Here is a 20,446-nt window from a genome sequence, read left to right as displayed (position 1 = left end):
GCTCTACATTTTCCCCTTTGTTTAGAAATTTTACGCTACACTACCTTTTTAAACATAATTAACTTATTCTAATACAATGTATTTTTACAAAAATATTTCACGCATTGTGTATGTTATGTACTTTTATACAGGATCAAGATGTATTTTATTCTGATCTTGCTATCCTGATAAATAATATATATTGATAAATAAAGTGTCATTATAAATCTATCTCGCTCTGTGTATCGCATATTTTGTTTCAAGACTAGTTTAAATCCTGGCAAGTTGCTGAAAAATTCTTAAAAGTTATATAGAGAAGGGAGGAAAAATTACAAGAAACTCAAAATTCATGAGAGACCGCCCCATGAGGAAAGTAATATGAACTTTGGTTGGTTTTCTCACTCATGTGTTATTAATTATATGGGACCGACGCCTTTTTAATAACAGCAAAATTGATTATCCAACTCAATATTCAAGCGCGCATGAGAAGAATATATACCCAGTTTCGAACCCGACCAACGGTCCACAACCTTGACTCCACTAAAGAATTGTGTGATCTACATAGTGTGAAGCAGGGGCGGCGGAGCGAATTTGAAAGTGGGGGGGCACCGTTTCTTTCTATTTTTGGTCGTCAAAAAAAATGGGGAGGGGGCAAGAGCCCCCTCCCCATCTGTACGCCTCGATCTGCTTATCTACCCCCCCCCCCCTCACATGACTCATGAAACTTAAGGCATGTAGGATTATCCTTACAATTCTTGTATTAACATATTAACACGAGAATATTGTTTTCTTGTGTCAAAGGGTAACTTGTTAACACGCACAGTGGGTCTTTCTCAGGTGAAATTGGCACAGAACACGTCCACGAGGGGCACCTTTCTTGGGTAAAAGGGGGCACTGATTCGAAAAAGGGCAATTACGAGAAGGGAAAGGGGCACTTGCTCAAACATAACATGGGTACTTCTCAGCTGAAAGGGGCACAGATCACGTTCGGTAGGGGAATATTTCGATGAAAATTGGCAAAAAAATCGAGAAATGGCACTTTCTATATAACACATAAATCGGGGCCTTCTCAGGTGAAAGGGGCACAGAACACGTTCGAGAGGAGAGGGGAGAATTTTGCTTTAAAACAATTGGCACTTATGCGGAAAAGGGCACAATACACGTCAGTGAGGGATATTTTTCATGCGTAAAAAGGGCACTTTTTCAGTGCTTAAAAAGTGGGGGCGCTGTGCCCTTGCCCCCCCCCTCCCCAGGATTGCCGTCCCTGGTGTGAAGTGTTTTCTCAAGAGCAAAAACACGTAATCCTGTCTGCCATCAATGTTAAGTGCCTGGGTAAGGATCAGTACCTGGCCTCCACAAAATAGAGTTTAATTAACACAACCAGTCTGCTGGTAGTCTATGAAATGAATGAATATGAGTGATTTTTCCATCTTAATCACACTTCGGAGAAAGCTATCCGGACAGACAAAACCGTGAGTAGCTTTGGATTTTTAAAGGTTTTTTTTATGATTACTTTTCTACGGAAGCTACATTAAGCGAGGTACGTTATCTCGCCATTCGAATTATTAAAAGTTGTATGATAACATGGTGAGATAAATTATTTCGCCAAGTCGACTTATTAAAAGTTGTATGATAACATGGTGAGATAAATTATTTCGCCAAGTCGACTTATTAAAAGTTGTATATCTCAACGTGTTGATATATTATCTCGCTATGTCGACTTATCAAAATTGTGTGTCAACGTGGTGATATACATTATCTCGCCAAGTCGACTTATGACTTACACTTTTCATAAGTCAACCTGGCGAGTTAACGTATATCTCGCCATCGTAACAAGTCGCTGGCACTTTGAAGATTCCATACTTTTCATATACCAAGATCCTTTTGTGCTTTAAAACTCCCGAATTCATGCTCTATTCTTTGCGTAATGTGATTTATCTATTTCATCTACAAGAATTCTTTTTTTTCTGATATATCATCTTAAAAGATGCAAATCACTCGTTTTATATAAATCTTATATAGAAAGCTGGTATTTTGACAAATTAATGATATAAAGAAAATGACATCTTTGCAAGCAATTATCACACTTGATCGAAAGACTACGAATTCGAAGTTTAATCTACATTCTTAACATTTAAATAAAAAATCTCCAAAATATGACAGCAGTACGAGCCACAATATTATTCATCTTTAAATATCAAAGTAATTAAAGTTAATATACTTTATAAATTAAAATTGATTAGATTACAATATGTAATCTAATCAATTTTCGAATGGACTTATCATCATGAATATAGAGTAAGATTGCCTACACCACGTCTACACCTAACAATGTCTCCAGTGCCTTTTTGTCCTAAATATTCTATATCATTACTATTTTTATGAACGGCTTTTTCATATTAATTATATTTCTTTTTTTTTACCATTTAGGTAACAAGATGTGGCAAATTTTACTGGTTTTCATTTTGTCGGTAATGATTGGTAAGATTTTTTCCTTCTTCACGACATTTCTCATAATCCAATATTACAACTTTCCGTGCATGGGAGCGTGTTTAAAACGATGTGTGTGATCCTTATGTTTAAATTCAATGGCAAAATAGGATTCGAAATTTCGAGGAAAATTACAAATGATGGAATTCAGATGACATAATGAAGTCCCTTCAGGTGACATCATAGTAATGTTTCAAATAATTCATTTTTCTTTTGTTAGATCTCCCCCAATTTTCATGGTAAATTGCCAATTTGTCTATTGCCAACTCGTCCACTCATCACATGGTCTAGCTTCATTTAGTCTAATGCCATTCCGTCAATCAACATTTCGTCTAACAACCTTTTGGTCCAATCATCACTTCGTCAAGTACTGTTTCGTCTCATAACCAGTTGGTCTATTGCCCATGTTATTTTCATTCATTTTGCCCAGTTAGCACTTAGTCCAATTAGACCAAATGGTATATGGACTAAATGGCTATTGGAGTTGGACCAACTGGTTATTAGACGAAATAGTCCATGAGTGACTGAAATGTGGATAGTTGACGAAATGATGGTAGACGAAATGAAAGTAGACGAGTTGGTAATTGGATGAATCGGTATTAGACTAATTGAAAATAAACCATTTTCTTTTACCTGAAATGGTTGATGGCCCAACGCGACTACTTTCGGATCAAGTATAACCCAAGAATTTTATATAGCTTTTAAAAATCATTACCTACTTTAAAAGAAAACAAGGATCCGAAATTAATTGCTTATGAATGATTACATTAATTTTTCATACTGTATTGTCTTTAATTATGATTTGACTCGATTTATTTTAGAAAAAAAAATAAAATCTGCATTATTTGTAGAAGTATTTAAAAAAAATATTTAAAAAACTGGAGCCTCATATACTTCTGTTCTCGGGGACGAATCCTTGGCTTGGATAATAATCTAGAAGATAAGGAAAGCATAAATAGATACATCAAAAGTTGTTATGTATTTATACTAATGTGTCCCTACAATGATTATTGCATATTTATGGTTGGGAATACAGGATACACTTCATCATTCAAAATACATTAAAAAACAGATGAAATAGATGTTTTTACTTAAGCATTGTTATTTGTTAATCATTCCTTCTTGATCACCCGGAACGTCAGCGGCTCAGCGTCTCTCAAAATCAATTGACTTAAGATGTCAATTTTCCCCCTTTTCCATCAATTTTATTTCAGCCTGCCCAGAGCAAATCGAATTTTTGATGCAAAATCACATAACTTGGCCATATTATTTTAGGCCTTCAAATATTAAGATTTCTCAGAAAGGCGTATCACAGGCGCTGAAGACTTATTTTACGCGAAAAACACAGCATTTATGCCGGCTTAGAAACATGTCTATTGTGCATTTTACGGCATCATTTTACTTTCTAGGTTTAAGGACGATTTAGTACCAATGATTTTAACCCAACCTTGGCAATCGTTTATACCTCTCAGCGGTGGGATCGAGTACAAGGGTCTGCGCTTGCAGACTAGCGAAGGAGAGGACCGTTGTCATTGCTACCCTAAATGAACTTTGAGCCAATCGCTGTACACCGAAAATCGGGAAAGGAACTATTGTAGTTTAGCGAACAGACCCTTCGCAGATGAAGGTGCACGGAAAACTTTGATGTTTTTTTATTAGTGTAATCATGGACATGGTTTAATAAATACATTACTTTTTTATTATTTCAAATCAATGGTTTCAATACTGAATTAGATCACATATCCTTTTATTTTGCCGGTAATTCAGTGTACGGTACATTTGGCCGGACCTTCTCATGAAGGTAAAAATAAACTTTACATTAAAAAAAAAAGGATTTCGTTGTTTGATTTTCAGCATCATCATCACAGCAATCATTGGGAGTAGAAGATGGACGAATCACTGACTCACAGATCACTGCTAGCAGCTGTTTTGATCAAAATCACTGCACTGATCGAGCTAGACTCAACCAACCACAGAGTAAGTTTAAATTATTTTAACTTCCGAAGGTTTACACGACGTGACGACGAAAAAGTGTGCAATGGTTTGAATTGTTACATAGTGCTAAATTTGTCTAATATGCATGTCCAGGGGCCCGTTGCAGAAAGATTTGCGTTTAAACGCAAGCCAAGAAATCAATCGCAAGTCCCAAATGCGCGCTGTTGATTGGTTGAAAATCAAGTTGCGCATGATTTTTAGAGTTGCGTTTAAACGGAAGCCAAGAAATCAATCGCAAGTCCCAAATGCATGCTGTTGATTGGTTGAAAATCAAGTTGCGCATGATTTTTAGAGTTGCGATTGATTGCAACTCTTTCTGGAATGGGCCCCTGAAACGATAAAACAATTTGAAAATGAAAATCTTTATGTATTAGGTTAGGTAGTTCTACCAAAATGTGCCATGCATATCAATGGTACATTTCGGTACTAGCAAGTGAACATTTTGAGTCATGTACCATAATGTGAAGTTACCAATATGTGCCGAAACACATGATATTAATGCCTTAGTCACATTTGCATTACGGCGTTCGTACGGCGAATCGAAAACAGTCTTTTTAACATTTTTTTGTACCAACTACATGTAGGTGGTTTGCATTGAAATTAATAAAACGGCTGTTTTCGACTCGCCGTACGGCCGCCGTAGAGCAAATGTGACCAAGGTATTAGGCACATTTTGAGTATGATTTTCACGCTTTGGTAAGTTAGCATAGTGTGCATTTTCCCAAACTGTAACACCACAGGGTACATTGTGGCAAATTAACATAGCAACGCTGTTCCTTGTATTATCATATTTACGAAAACTGTTTTAAAAATCACGCGAATCGTGAATAATTCTGAATTTTTAAATTTTAGGTGGTAGTAAGAAGGGAGCATGGAGTGCAAGAACTAACAACCAAGACCAGTTCATCCAAGCAGATTTACGACAGCTGCATGACGTCATGGGGGTAATGACCCAGGGTCGAAATGCCCACAGTCAGTGGGTGACGAGTTTCCGGGTAATGTACAGTACAGATGGACTGACTTGGACGGCTGTTCAGAATGCTATGATGGCTGGTAATGAGGTGAGTTGTAGAGTGACATCACCTAAGTTTGAAAGAAACTGCGTTACTTTTCATTATTCCATTAACTGAATACGATGAAAATACGTGATCCAATGTTACAGCAAATAAAATTAAAAGCTCGAAAGTTGGTCTACATGATTGCAATCAACAAATAAAACTACAAAGGTGAATTCCTAAATGACCTCATTGACATAAGTAAATTTGCGCATACATTCGTAATTCCGAAGGTTCGTTATTCCGAAGGTTCGGATATTCCGAAGGTTCGTTATTCCGAAGGTTCGGATATTACGAAGGTTCGTATTTCCGAAGGTTCGTAATTCCGAAGGTTCGTTAGTCCGAAAAGGAAATGAGGCGCGTAAATCCGAAGGTTCGTTAGTCCGAAAACGAAATGAGGTTCGTATTTCCGAAGGTTCGTTAGTTTGAAATCTAATGATTAACGAACCTTATTTCGTTTTCGGATTGATGAACCTTCGGAACATCGAACCTTCGGAATAACGCCACAAATGTTCGGATTAACGAACATCGAGGTATAGGCAATTTACGTGTTTCGGAATTACGAACCTTCGGAATAAAGAACCTTCGGAATTAAGAACCTTCGGAATTACGAAGTGTAACCGCAAATTTGTACCCACAAAAAAGAGAAAACCCACCCAAATGATAATTGCTGGCGAAAGGTACATTTTTGGTCAAAATACGTCGACGGTGCCATAAGGGACCATTGTCGACAAAGTCGACCATTTGCGGATGCGTCGCAAGAAGTACGGAGCCATGGTGACGATCATTTACCATTTTCTTTTATAGGTCTTTCCTGGTAATACGGACAGGGATACTGCTGTGACGCATCTCTTCTCTCCCAGCATTGTAGCTCGTTTCATTAGGATTGAACCAGTGACTTGGTCTGGCCACATCAGTTTGAGATTCGAGATTCTGGGATATGTTACACCAAGTAAGTTCGGTTTTACTTACAATGCCTATAACTTGGGTTTGGAAAAGAGAGAAGTGGGAGCAATTATAAAATTTAGTAGAAACGAAGAAAGTTCGTGTATAAAGATATGTTTAACGTTTATCGGGAAAATAAATCACATAAAGCGGTTGATATGTGAAGGAGATACGTTCTTTATGTTGTTGTATAGGGCATGATTATAAGATTAGAACTTTATAAGGTAATGTAATATCATATAACTAGACGATTTTAAAATAGTTCGTCTACATCTGATGAGAAAAGTGGTAAACGACGCCTCTTAAATAGTCTGAGTCAAAAGCGTATCGAGCTTTCGCGATTTATGAAAACGAGAATGTCGTTTGCTTACTTATCAAACTAAAATATGTGCATATCCCCCCTTTTTTTCATCTGATGTGTACATATATTAATTATTGTATTCTTTGGAGGCTACTTATTTTTAAGTGTAAACTTTTTGTTGCCCTCCTTTTCTTGTAATATTTCTTTATACGAATGTACAATTTGAAGATGTTTTTATTATTATCAAGAATTCCTCTTCCTCCCCTCTCGCTCTCCATCTCCCCCTTACTCCATCCCCCTTCTCTCTCTCCTATTTTCAACAGAGATTGAAGGACTCCAGATAGCTTTGGGTATGAAGGATGGCCAGATACCTGACAGTGCCATAACTGCTTCATCAGAGTATGATGCCAACCATGGAGCCGAGCGAGCACGTCTAGATACCGTTGCTGGTGAGTTTAAAAAATACCTTTGATCCCTTTCCCTTTAATTTTTTTTACATTTATTTCATTTTATTAATTTTACTTATTTATTTATTTAGTCATTTTATTATCATTTAGTTTTATTTATTTATTTATTCATTTATTTATTTTTTTTAATTTTTTTTTTTGGGGGGGGCATTGCTTCACTTGCGATTTGTCCGCAATTATTGCTGTTTCGTTTCTTTTACACCTATCATCTCCAAGTACATGATGTACATGATTGTGTTGTGGAGAGGATGTGACAGTGGTGATGGTGATAGTTGTTGTAGTAGTGCACTGTTAGAAAATTTATCCTTAAAATAAAAGAATTTCCTGCAGCAGAGTCTCGAGAACACTAATCTTACCAGATCATGTAAAATTACAGGAAATTGGTATTTGGTGTATGGAACCTTACAAATTCTTTTAATAAAACACCCTTTTCACCTTTTATTAACAGACCTGTTCTGTTGAATTGCAGAAAAATTCCTGTTTTATGAATTTACAGAATGATTCTGTTATTACTTTCTGCAAAATCTTTATTTTTTCTGTAAAATCAGGGCTTTTTAACAGTGCGGCGTGATGGTGGTGGTGACGATGATGGTGATGGTATGATGACGTTGATAATGATATTGATTATCACAAAGATGATGAGGTAATCCTAATTGATAAGAGAATGATAATACGAAATGACTGTGTAAATTGTCGTTTCCTTGTTTTATTTTGCCAATCATAATGATTGCAATACCTATTTTGCAGTACCAAATATTTTTCATTCCTAGGTAATAATTTTAGTTGCTGTGCTAGTTAGTAGTATCTGTGCAGTAATAACAACAATATTAAGAAAAAAAGCATTAGTAAAATATCATAAGAAATGACGTATTCATGATGCTGATGTTAACAACAAAAAATGAAAAAATAAAAAGTCTACATTTTCCCCGCAAATTTCGACAAACACTAACTTAATGAAAGTGCATTTAAATCAAATAAGTTCTGACTAAAAGTGTTAATTACGTTGCAAAATAAATGAAAGTTGAGTAAATTTAAACTTTATTTACCGGCATCACTCAATTGACGAATTAAAATGGTCAACCTCAATAAATGAGAAAAGATATTTTTACCGTATGTTCTGTTTTCTACACTATTTTTTTTTTATTTGAGGATGGCCTTCCACGAAAAAAATCTGTATACCAAGATGTTAATTGTCACATGCCGAATACAATTCGCAATGTGTTGTATTTCAGTGTTACCTTGTCTATGGAATACATGAATATTTTTACACCTATCAGCACATACTGTATAACATTCTGGTACCTGGGAACGATTTTTTTTTGACATGGGGTGCTTGATTTTGATTTAAAAAATGAAGGTCCATTTATTCACGAGAAATTTTCGCTACACAATGAAGGTGATTCCGGGCCAGGAAAATTTTGACAATAAAACAAAAGAAGAAAAAATACAAAATAAATGGTTTTGCTATAAAATGAAAGTGATTTTTGTTAAATTGTGTTACTTAGCATATTATTTACCCTATTTCCAGAGATTGCTGCATATCTTGAATACGACTCCAGTACTCCCCCCCCCACTTCCTAGGGCTATAACACTATCCTCCGAAGTGTAATCAACATTCTTATTGTCTTCGAACTTTTGAACAAACGCCACAGAAGTCCTCTCCATTCTATTTCCCCAAGTTTTACAGAGAAGTTCTAAATCTTTTAAAGAAAATAAAACAAGGTAGCTTTTGTTAAAGAAGAATATGAAAAGGAATAAGGAGGAGAAGAGAATGAAGGAGGAGAAGGAGAAGAGAAAGAAGAAGAAAAGGGACGAGAAGGATAAGAATTAGAAGTAGAGGGAAAATGAGAAGGAGCAGGAGAATAATAAGAAGAAGTAGAAGAAGGAAAGGAGGAGAAGAAGGAGGAAGAGGAGAAGAAGAAGAAGAAGGAGAATGATAATGATTGTAATAATGCTCCTAAAAACAACGAATCCGTAAAACAATGTAATGGGCACGACTTATGAATGCAAACATAGCTGCAATCTAGTCTTGTCCCACAGAGGTTAATGGTAGTTCCTCTTGATTTCATTACAGCCGGTGGGAGAAAGGGGGCGTGGTCGGCACGGACCAATAACGTAGACCAGTGGTTGCAGGTTGATCTGAACAGTTTCTACATGATAACGGGTGTCATTACTCAAGGTCGACAAGACACTAATCAGTGGGTGACCACATTCAATGTGTCATCCAGTGGTGATGGAACAACCTGGACTTACATCCTTGACTGCGATGGGGAACCAAAGGTAACTGAAGAGCTGACATATCATGACATATTGGTATATTTTAACCAGGGTCGGATCCAAGATTTTTCAGGTTTCGGGGGGGGGGGGGCAACTTGTGCAAGACCGGCATATTTACATTACAAAAATTGACTATAGTTCTCAAGGGGGGTGAGGGGGCACGGGCCGGATGCCCCCCCCCCCCCCGATCCGCCACTGCTTTAAACATACGTAGGTTAACTTTGACCATAGTTCCAGACAGTGACAATTGTCAAGTCACCAGCAGTGAAGAACTTCAGAAAAATAATTTCATAATGAAATGAGAAGAAAATGAGAATATACATAAATGTTTGAATTGGATTTTATTCTATTCTGTAGTAAAAATGTTACACTGCCGTTTCATAAACATTGAATAATGCATTCCGTACAAGTTTGGACTATGTTTCTAGTTTATATCCGGGATTAACTTATGATATTGCCATCCATTAAGATAGTAGTGGCCTTGTGTCCAATGTCAAATCTTCAATATTTGTTTCTTCTTATTTATAGACATTTGATGGAAACGTCGATCGTTACACTAAGGTAACAACTGAATTTGATCGACCAGTCATTGGCCGTTTCCTTCGCATTCATCCTACTTCTTGGAATAATCACATCAGCATGAGATTGGAAGTTCTTGGAAAGGGACCGGTTGCTAGTAGGTTTCTAATATTTTAATGTTTGTAGAATCTTTGTTTAGCTAAAAGTAGGAGTCCCCAATCCAGAAGAATTCTCGATCGAGAAGAATCGAGAAGAATTCTCGATAAATAAATAATTTTTCAATTTACTGAAGTGGATTTTGGTAAGATTTTTCAGAAGGCGCAACTAATTTGATTTCATCTCACCGCTGTCATCATTAATGATGGCTTTTGTGATACCTTGATCCTTGTGAACGAACTTATGTTTCCCCTTTGAATGGATTGTTCAACCAATGTGAATGAGTAAAAGCTATGTTTGTCATGGTAAATATGAATAGGAATTGACAAAAATGAGCGATCAAGAACGTAAGCAATGTGAAAAAATAATAAATGAGCGCCAAAATCGGTACAAAAGTTGAGATTGTTATAAGAGAAAGCAAAGTACCGATCGTAATTGCAGTTCTGATCGGGAAATTGATTTTTTCCCTCTGTATTTTACCATGAAACTGTCCGTGATATTTTAATCGGATTTTTTTCTCGAAATAGAAAATTATATTTTGTTTTACTAAATATACCAACAATCTGGATGCAACTGTATATTGGGGTTACTACTAATACAAAACATGTATTTCAAATTGGCTATTGATACCGCCCAAATTGTTATTTTTCTGAAATCCATGCCCCATTTACTACATTTCTTTAATGATACAATATTCTACAATGTCTTGATATTCCTTGCTTACTGGTTTTATGTAAACATCTGTTTTTTAATTAAGATTTTACCAGTAGTCAGTGGTGCAAGGAACGTTTTTTTTTCTAATCAGACAAAATATTTGATGTTTCATTGTTTGTGATTAGAAAGTTTCGACGCCAATGATAGGTATATAACAATTGACCGCTTAGCACAAAATGACTTACCTATTTGATACATAATCGTTTTAAGATATATTTTTCATTATTAACCCTCGGAAATTATTGTTTTCATTTCTCCACTCCAGGCCAACGCTTTGCCCCAATGAAACTTGGAATGGAAGATGGAGGAATTGCGGATGATCAGCTTTCCGCCAGTACATGTCATGATTCAAACCACTGTGTCGACAGGGCAAGGCTAAATCAAGTAGCAGGTTTGATCATCGATGTTATAACAATATTCAATCTCTTATTATAATATTTAACTTTCCCTGATAACTATTTTACATTCGATCCTTAGATGCTGAAAAATGCATTTAAAAAAATCTTCGTTCAGCATCATATTCAATGTATTTTGAACGTGTAATTTTACTAGAATGCTATCATAATGTTGGCTTTGAAGTGAAGATTCTATTTTTCTAATATTTTCCTTTAATTTGCGACAAAAGTTCTTATTATTTAGCTTTGGTGCTAAAAATGGCCTTGGGGTAAGTTTTGTTATCCCTGTGTTAGATTTATTTCAACTGTTCCTTGATGACGTTGTATTCGTGCATTCAAAATTATTGTAAAGGAGCACGTTCAAGCCTTTCGTAATTAAGAAGGTTTATATATATTTTAAGCATTTGCACACCATACCGTTTTGATTTCTAATTGTATGTTCCAGTTGCATAACCACTTCCAGGTACCACAGGGCATAATGACATAATCTTCAGATGGAAAACTGGGGAGTAATAAAATCTTGCTTGAAAAAAAAAAATGGTTTAAAATCGATTTTATTTCTCCGTAGGTGGTGGAAAGACAGGTGCTTGGTCTGCCCAAGTCTTAGACCATTCACAATGGTATCAAGTAGATCTTGAAGTAGACTATGAACTGCGTGGGATCGTACTCCAAGGAAGATCAGATTTAAATCAGTGGGTGACCGGTTACAAGGTTCAGTATAGACCTGATGGTCAGTCAACATTCACAGATATAGAAGACGACGATGGAGATGCTATTGTAAGTGATTTTATTTCAAACATACTTTTTTTTTGGGGGGGGGGGGAGATGGGAATCATAAAGATATCATCGTATATGACCGTTTTTAACATAACCAACATCATCGTCAGAAAGGGCCATGAACTTGATTCCATTTTGCAAGGTGATGTCAGTCACAATTTAAAATGCTATTCGTGAAAAGATCCGAATCTGATGAAAATTAGACAAAATTTCACCACATAATCCGAATTATTTGTGATGACAACGTTTATCATTTTCTTTAGACATTCACAGGGAATAGTGACAGGAATACTCCAGTGACCAGCAAGTTTCCTCTTCCAGTCGTCACTCGGTATGTCCGTATTCTACCTGCTAGTTGGCATGGCTACATCAGTATGCGCTTTGAGCTGCTTGGAGAGGGGCCAATCAATGGTAGGGACCAACGGCTAGTTACACAAAGAATTGCATTTAAACAGAACGACAATAATACTCGCAAATCCCGAATAGATGTATCCGATTGGCTGAAAATCACGTTGAGTTTGATGCGTTCACATTCATTATGGGAAGAGAGAGAAGATAGCACCAATTAAGAAGGCTGAATGAAGTCCTTAAAAGGTCGGTAAGCCATAAGGTATATGACGGTGTCAAACAGGTTTAAAGATACATGAGATGAAGGTATCATGATGATGATTGGTCAACCTTGCAAGAGTTACCAAGCATTCTCATCTGATCAATCTCTATCTGCTCCATGTTGTTATTTGAAGGAGTTCGCTCATATCCTTACGAAATATATTTTTCTTTTCTTTTATCTTCCTCTTTCTCGCATGTTAGTTGCTTTCATATTCTCTTCATTTCTTACCTGAGAGTCACGATCATCAGCACGGTGATCTGAATCAAATCAATTTCAGCCGCACCACCATGAAACCTTTAAAAGATCATCTATCTTTTCTTATATTTATTCATTATAGTCGTTGCCACTCCTGGAAAACTTGGAATAGAGGATGGAAGCATAGAATCTACTCGTCTCTCTGCTTCTTCGTGCTGGGATAGCGACCATTGCGTCGATCGCTCCAGACTTAATCAGCCACAAGAAGGATCTCTTAGGGGAGCATGGTCTGCCTTAGTAAGTTTACAAAATACCACTTATTTCTTTCAACTGTCAAAGTGAAGGTCTCGTGATTTGGTCCAACCAAGTCGATATGATAGTCCTTTTGGTAAGGTATTATATGTCTACTTATTATCAAGCATCGTCATGGTAATTTTTAGCAACCAAGTAACATGACTCTGCTCCACCATCCTCTGAGATATGATAGGACTGCATATTTTATATTCTTTGACACAACTTACCCCATCTTCAGTAAATTTAAAATCTGCAAAATTTCTCAAATATTTGACCTGTTAATATGGATTTGCAATCATCAAGACATTCCTAATTTCCGCAGACAAACAATGAAAACCAGTGGATACAAGTTGACCTACTTGCAGCCTTTGAAGTTACTGGGGTTATCACACAAGGACGGAACAGCGGTAACCAATGGGTGGAGTCATATGGCATATCCTACAGCATTGATGGCAAGGACTGGATTTTGGTAGACGACTGCGATAGAGAACCAAAGGTGGGCCATCTCAGACCTCTTATTTATAAGAAGCAAAGTGTGACTGTCTTGAAGTATCTTCAGTGTCAATGTTTGGGTGATACTGCATCTCACTAGGATGGCATACTGTGAATGTTCTAAACTCTTTCAATGAATTTTACCATTTTAAAGATTAGTGAATGTCCTTAGAGCATCCTGACTAAACGGGTGATGCCTTACCACTCAACATGAAAGTTTACTATTTAAGATTCAACCATGTACTATGATTTCCTTAGAGAGAAAAATAGGAGGAAGAAAGTAGAGGAGACAACGTGTGAATCAGTAAAATATATACAATGAACGATAACCTGCCTTGTAAATGACAACCTTCAAATGTACTCCTTTGTTCCATAATTTTTTCTCAGAATTCCAGTACAAATAACCAATAATTAAGGTCAAAAATCATATCAGGATTCATTTAAAAATAGAGATTGGTTTCCCATGTAGGATGAACGTGAGACACTTCCGAAATCTGTATACATGTATCTGCCCAAATCCTTTCAGACTAAATGTCTTCTTTTGTCTCTTATGTTTCAGACCTTTGTTGCTAATTTTGATAGTAACAGTCTGGTTGAAAATGGTATCAGCCCACCGGTGACAGCTAGGTTCTTCCGTATCCATCCTTTGACATGGCACAACCATATCAGCTTGAGATGGGAACTCCTAGGAGAGGGTCCATTCACATGTAAGCAGTACACTCACATAATGAATGTCTTTTTGTAAGAGGACTTACAAAGAGTCTTGAGTTATACCTTGAGTCTCGAGTATTAAAGGGAGTTAAGTCTTGAGTATTAAAGGGAGTTCCATTGCCCTGCAAATGCAACTCCTTTCAATATGATTCCCACAATCTATGATAGACCACATATTTCCCAGTGGACAGCTCTAGCATTAGGCCATTCTATTCGATCCTCCATACTAAGAAAAATAAATAAATGAAACGTTCCAAAGGAGGGCCTCATTGCATTTTACTTTTGTATGAAAATGGTGTGATCCTTCAGCATATTTACAATAAATTTAATATTACTTCATTACCAAAGGTGCCGTATTTCAGGCTTTTTGCTTTTAAACTGCAAGTTTGGCAGTTTAAGGAGTAATTCTAACAAGTCAAAATGTGCTTTAGTAAGGCTGAGAAGCTACCAAAAGCAGAATAAGACTTCCATGGATACGAGTGTAATGCACTGAGGAATATACTAACAATCTAAATGTGTCTTTGGGTACATGGACCAAAAGTTATTGTTTGCATCTTACGTTGCAGTGGCAGATGCATCTCACACACTTGGTCTTGAAGACTACCGCATCCCTGATGGCTCCATAACCGCTTCCACTGAGTTTGATTCCAACCATGCCGCAAGACGGGCTCGCCTAAATCTTCCGTCGAGTGGAGCATTAAAAGGTGGTTGGTCCGCTAGCACACTGGATCACAGTCAGTGGCTTCAGGTTGACCTACGGGGTACCTACCGTGTCACTGGAGTCATCACCCAAGGAAGATTTGATGCTAATCAGTGGGTCACCGAATATAAGGTTGCTCATAGCTTGAATGGATTGATCTTTGATACTATTCGTGCTGCGGCATCCACCCAAGACAAGGTATGCATTCAAAACTATATCATAACGAACCTACTCTTGACATCCTACATGGTTTCTTACAATGATTTCAGCAAATGGAATGTCTAAGGCTTAAACAACTGGTCACCCAAAGAGATGATGATTTCTATTGCCAACAGAAATGTATAGACCTTTGCTACAAATACTGAAAGATTTCTCCTAAATATTGAAACCAAGGTAGCAATTCAGCAGAACTGGTACCTCTTCAAAACTTAATTGCAGACATCTTGAAAGGTAAACTTGTTAGGAAATAGTTCCCTTCTATGGCTACATTTACTGTTGAGCTCTCTGAAATCAATAGTCGGTTTATTTGTATGTCTTCGGTCATGAAGAATTGTTATTCTACAATGATTCCATACCATGTAGTATTTCATTATTTTCTATGCTTTTCATCTGTTATCCTCTATAATGTTCTTTCAGGTTTTCGATGGAAATAGCGACCGAAACACTCAAGTCACCAACTACTTTTCCCCTCCACTGACCACTCGCTTTATCCGAATACTGCCAACTATGTGGTATGGACACATCAGCATGCGTATGGAACTTCTTGGAGCTGGACCTGTTGCAGGTACATACTCGTTTGTGACTTCCTTGGTAATGATTCCTTTACCCAATATTAGATTGATTATGTGACATCGAGAAAGGGTAGTTGTTTACCCTATATCTCCTTTGACACAAAAACCTACAAGAATAGAATCATCTCTTTGCATTTCAAAGCAATAAAGTTTCAAAATGAAATATCTCTGTAGTTGTTTAAAACTTGTAAATAGCTTTTATTTACTGAATCTTTTCAAAACGATGTAATTCCTTTTGACAGTTTGTTGGATTCTTTGTTTTATCAATTCCAACTGAATGTAAATTTATATATCTAAGACCAATATGTTATCACAAACAAATTAACTTGGCAATCCTTAAAAGCTGAAGCTTGGTGTGTTGGGGAATAAGACTGAAATTACAATTTCAAGAAATGAAATTTCAACAACAACTACATAATAATCCATGAGAAACTATTGTCTTAGTTATAGAATGAATCCATGATTTCAAATTTTGCAAAAATGCAAATTTTCTTACTACAGAATTTATTATAAGTTTCCAATCACTATGTATAGATTTTCAGATATTATGCCTACAGACCTCTAAAATCTTTACCTTTATTTTTTTATAAATTTTTACCAACTTGTAGCCATCTTGAACGACCCTGTTCCTCTGGGCCTTGAGAGTTATGTCATCCCAGATTCCAGCCTTACAGCTTCTAGTGAATGGAACGCTGATCATGGCGCGAAGAGAGCTCGGCTTAATCTTGCCCGAGTTGGGGACCTCCGCGGAGCCTGGTCTGCTCAAACAAACAATGCCAACCAGTGGATCCAGGTGAGAAAATACAATGTATGCTTTAGTCTTTTTGCCCACCACTACTGCAGAATAATCATGGATAATTGCAGATTATTCTTACAGATTTACAGTATATTCCTTGATTATGTATATTTGTAATTTGTATGTTTGCATGTAAACAAAATGAATTTCCATTAAGTTGGACAATAAAACATATATTCTTCTGCTGTCAATATTGTAAGAATCACAAATAATTTTATGATCGCATTTTATGGTGGAATTGCCCACTTATTCATTCTGAATGCTTGATCGGCCCAAAGAGTTAACACTGCCATCTAGCAGATATTGTAAACTAAAATCACATCTAAGGGTTTTATCCCACCGCTGCCACCAGTATTGATGAATCACTAATTTATGATTTTGTACCACTTCTGCAACCCATTTGTCATGAAGCATATGAATGTTATTTCATATTAATATTTTAATGGAATATATCATATGGGCTTCCCCTTAATAGGAATTTAAACTCCATTCGTCTTTAAGATCCAATTGGAAAACTAATATTTATCTACGTACTCTTGTGATCAACATCTTGTACGTAGGTTCTTAATTTCTGCTCATTTTTCTGATCAGCCATTAAACAAGATCAAGATAAACAAGATACAAAAAATATATTAAAAGCACAAGTACATGAAGACTGGGAATACTCACTACCCATAGTAGGAAAGAATATATATTTTGTTCACTAAAACAGAAATCAATAAAATTTGAATTTTCTAAATATACTTCCAAATAGATTCATGTAATTAGTGAGAAATCCTTACAAGTAAAGATATGCTTAGTGATATCAGTCGAAGTCATATATGTGTTTTTTCAAAAAACTATAAGATATTACATATAGTTATTATGTTACATTAGCCTTAACTATTCTTCCTCCACCTTTCCATAGGTTGATCTATCAGGCACTTACCGCATTATTTCGGTGGCGACTCAAGGGCGTCAGGATGTAAGCCAATGGGTAACAGGGTACAAGCTAGCTTGTAGCACTGACGGTACTACCTTTGACACCGTACAGGGAATCTGTACAAACTCTGGAGCAGACAGGGTAAGTTTGTCCTTTCAGATTATTGAACTCTCTCGGATGTCAGCTTACCAGGCGGGGCTGGGTGAGCTGGATCTGTGTGAATCAGTCTCGGGAGGAGCACAGTTTTCCAGAATGTGAGGCTACTCATGACATTCTGTTGACTAAACTCAAAATAAACGATTAAAGTGAATACATCAGATGTTGAGTATGCCATTATTTTGATCTGTTTAAGGTTTGTGTGGCACAAATGCCAAGAAATGCCTGATCCCATCCTCACAATTTCTCATATTTCTGATTGACATGTGACTAACTTATTTGGAGTATATTCTAATGTACTAAATCACAGGAGGGAAACTAATATACAAAACAAGAAATAACAGAGGTGAAAAGCAGGTCCAATAAATTCATTGAATTCGATTCACATTGAAACTTTGCAACCAAGAATGCAGTCAGTATCCCTAAGAAAATCACCTCAGGCCTTAAATTGTAAATACATGTATTACCTTTCATTAAAGAGTTAAACTATTTGTTGAAAAATTGAAATAATATTTTTTCCTTGAAGATCTTCACTGCCAATTCTGACCGTGACACCATTGTGACCAACACCCTACCTGTGCCCCAGAATTGCCGCTATGTTCGTCTGATGCCCGTCACTTGGTATAGTCATATCAGTCTCCGTATGGAACTATATGGTGAAGGCCCTCTCACAGGTAAGTTATTCAAAACTGGTGAGCCACAAAGATCTCCTCCTAAACCCCCCCCCATCCTCCCCTACCCCCCCCCCCCTTCTTCGCATCCTCCTTCATTTATTCTTTTCAAAAGGAAGACATCTTTGAGGTGAGAGAAAACAAGACCCTCCTCCCCCTGCATTCTCAGGATTTTGTGACGTCAAAGGAGACTTGAGAGAGTATTGGGCAGAGTTTTAAACTCTGTTCAAGGCAAGGTTTGATAAAAACCACGCCAAGTCACCCCACTTCTACTCCCAACTATTGATGCTACAATCACACCTACGTAACCTACTCCAAACCGACCGATAGTATATCATTGGAAATAATGTAGTAGTAGTTATATTAGTCAGGAGCCGGTTGCATTAGTGTGACATGCCTTATAAGGCCAGCAAACTAATTGATATGAACATCATATACAGCATACAGAGAGCCATATACATGTATAACCCATTTATAAAATAATTTTAATTCAACATTTTGTAAAAATTTTGAAGATTGGTCCGACACATATATCTTTATGTTTATTTTTTCAGTGTGAATGTTCAACATGCCAGACCTGACCAGGAAATTGATTTAATGGAATGATAACTCACATTGAATGGAAACATTTAGTTTCAATCATCCTTTCTCTATTACAAATCTATGTAAATAACTATGAATAATTTTTCAGCATTTACATGTATCTCTTAGAATTAATTATCAGGTTTTGGGATCTTTATGCGAGTATGTCCTTCCATTTTCAACAAATTTACGCATATTAATCGTCTATATAATTTGGTTCATGGGTTGGTTTGTCCAAAGTACTACTTTTGAAATATTTATCATCGTCTTGTTCAAACTATCATAGGTAAACATAATTCTGTTTTGGAAAAATCCTACCGATTTTGATTTTTAAAAATGCAATAAATCTCTATTAGTTTAGATTGATTACAGTGCATTTATTAAATATACCATTGCTTTACTTTGAATATACATTTAAATATTACTTTTTACATGATATCAGATATGTTACTATGTAATGCAATAATTTGAAACTTTATTACAATGTTCATATTATGTTGTTGGTTTGTAAGGTAAGTTGATTATCATTACATACAAGTGTACTGTACTGTAGAAGAATTGTCAACTTTTACTTGTCATCAGATTCACTTGCTATGGAATACACTTAACGTTACTGCCTCTGTAGAAGAATTCCTTTATCATGATCCTTTATTTCCTCTATGCTCTTTTCTTTCATGTTTCCCATATATCAATTTGACAGTTCTTTTTTTACATTTTGGCATTCACCATGTACCATTTTATTAAAAATAATGTCTGGTGCTAAGACGGATTTGTTGCTTTAGTTTGGGTTGAATTTGGGTCTAAAAATGATAGAGCTGTTTATATGAGACATAACCCAAGCATAATCATTGTCCTTTTAATGAATTTACTTTAAAATAAAAAGACATTGTCGGTATTTGCATTCAATTGTTTTTGTGCATGTGTTTTTTTGTGTGTATCAACGAAGTTAAGGACGTTCCACAGTTAAAATGAAATCCATGTCATTGTCACCAAATTTTGCAGTGGTACATCAGCGCCTGTATATCATGTGCTTGATTTTTAGCTATTGAGCTTTGAAGTTCACCCAATTGGAAGTTTTCGAGAATTGCGAATCCAATGAATTTGGCATTTTTAGACCCCACGACATCACCATGTTGAGGTCAAACTTTTATTACAAAGTCAAAATCCATGTAAATTTTTATCAAATTTTACAGTATACTAGTAGTGGAGAATTGTATACTAAAGATGGAGAATTCATTCATATTGCTATTCGTTTGCCCGTTTAAGGCTCGCAGCACCTTCATTTCCTTCAAATAGTGTGATAGATGACAAACCACTTCTCAAAATGTTGAAATTTCAATAACAAATCTGAGAAATCAATAAATGCCGCATTCTATTCAAAATCCATGCCATTTTCACCAAACTTTGCAAACTTGTAGAGGAAGGTGTACATAAGTGGTGTAAGCAAGTGTGCTAT

General features: G+C 36.3%; 1 protein-coding gene across 2 annotated transcripts in view; it reads left to right on the top strand.

Moving 5' to 3' along the window:
* Positions 1-19,896, top strand: part of LOC445812 (echinonectin) — a 44,670-nt gene extending 24,774 nt beyond the window's left edge. The window contains exons 1-20 of one of the 2 annotated variants that reach the window (XM_041621579.1): positions 1,432-1,451; positions 2,410-2,460; positions 4,324-4,446; positions 5,317-5,525; positions 6,327-6,471; positions 7,089-7,214; positions 9,307-9,512; positions 10,038-10,185; positions 11,164-11,289; positions 11,862-12,070; positions 12,334-12,481; positions 13,018-13,172; positions 13,492-13,665; positions 14,221-14,368; positions 14,939-15,270; positions 15,709-15,856; positions 16,472-16,656; positions 17,567-17,722; positions 18,264-18,411; positions 18,963-19,896. In XM_041621579.1, the coding sequence (XP_041477513.1) occupies positions 2,418-2,460; positions 4,324-4,446; positions 5,317-5,525; positions 6,327-6,471; positions 7,089-7,214; positions 9,307-9,512; positions 10,038-10,185; positions 11,164-11,289; positions 11,862-12,070; positions 12,334-12,481; positions 13,018-13,172; positions 13,492-13,665; positions 14,221-14,368; positions 14,939-15,270; positions 15,709-15,856; positions 16,472-16,656; positions 17,567-17,722; positions 18,264-18,411; positions 18,963-18,967 (2,934 nt within the window). In that variant the 5' untranslated portion in view covers positions 1,432-1,451; positions 2,410-2,417 and the 3' untranslated portion in view covers positions 18,968-19,896. Of the gene's footprint in view, positions 1-1,431; positions 1,452-2,409; positions 2,461-4,323; positions 4,447-5,316; positions 5,526-6,326; positions 6,472-7,088; positions 7,215-9,306; positions 9,513-10,037; positions 10,186-11,163; positions 11,290-11,861; positions 12,071-12,333; positions 12,482-13,017; positions 13,173-13,491; positions 13,666-14,220; positions 14,369-14,938; positions 15,271-15,708; positions 15,857-16,471; positions 16,657-17,566; positions 17,723-18,263; positions 18,412-18,962 lie in introns of those variants that run through there. The other variant, XM_041621580.1, reaches the window with a different exon arrangement.
* Positions 19,897-20,446: the final 550 nt, after the last annotated feature.

Source organism: Lytechinus variegatus, chromosome 12, assembly GCF_018143015.1.
Source record: "Lytechinus variegatus isolate NC3 chromosome 12, Lvar_3.0, whole genome shotgun sequence".
Classification (NCBI taxonomy): Eukaryota; Metazoa; Echinodermata; class Echinoidea; order Temnopleuroida; family Toxopneustidae; genus Lytechinus; species Lytechinus variegatus.
Note: the sequence above shows the minus strand (reverse complement) of the source record. Positions and strands in the feature narration are given on the sequence as shown.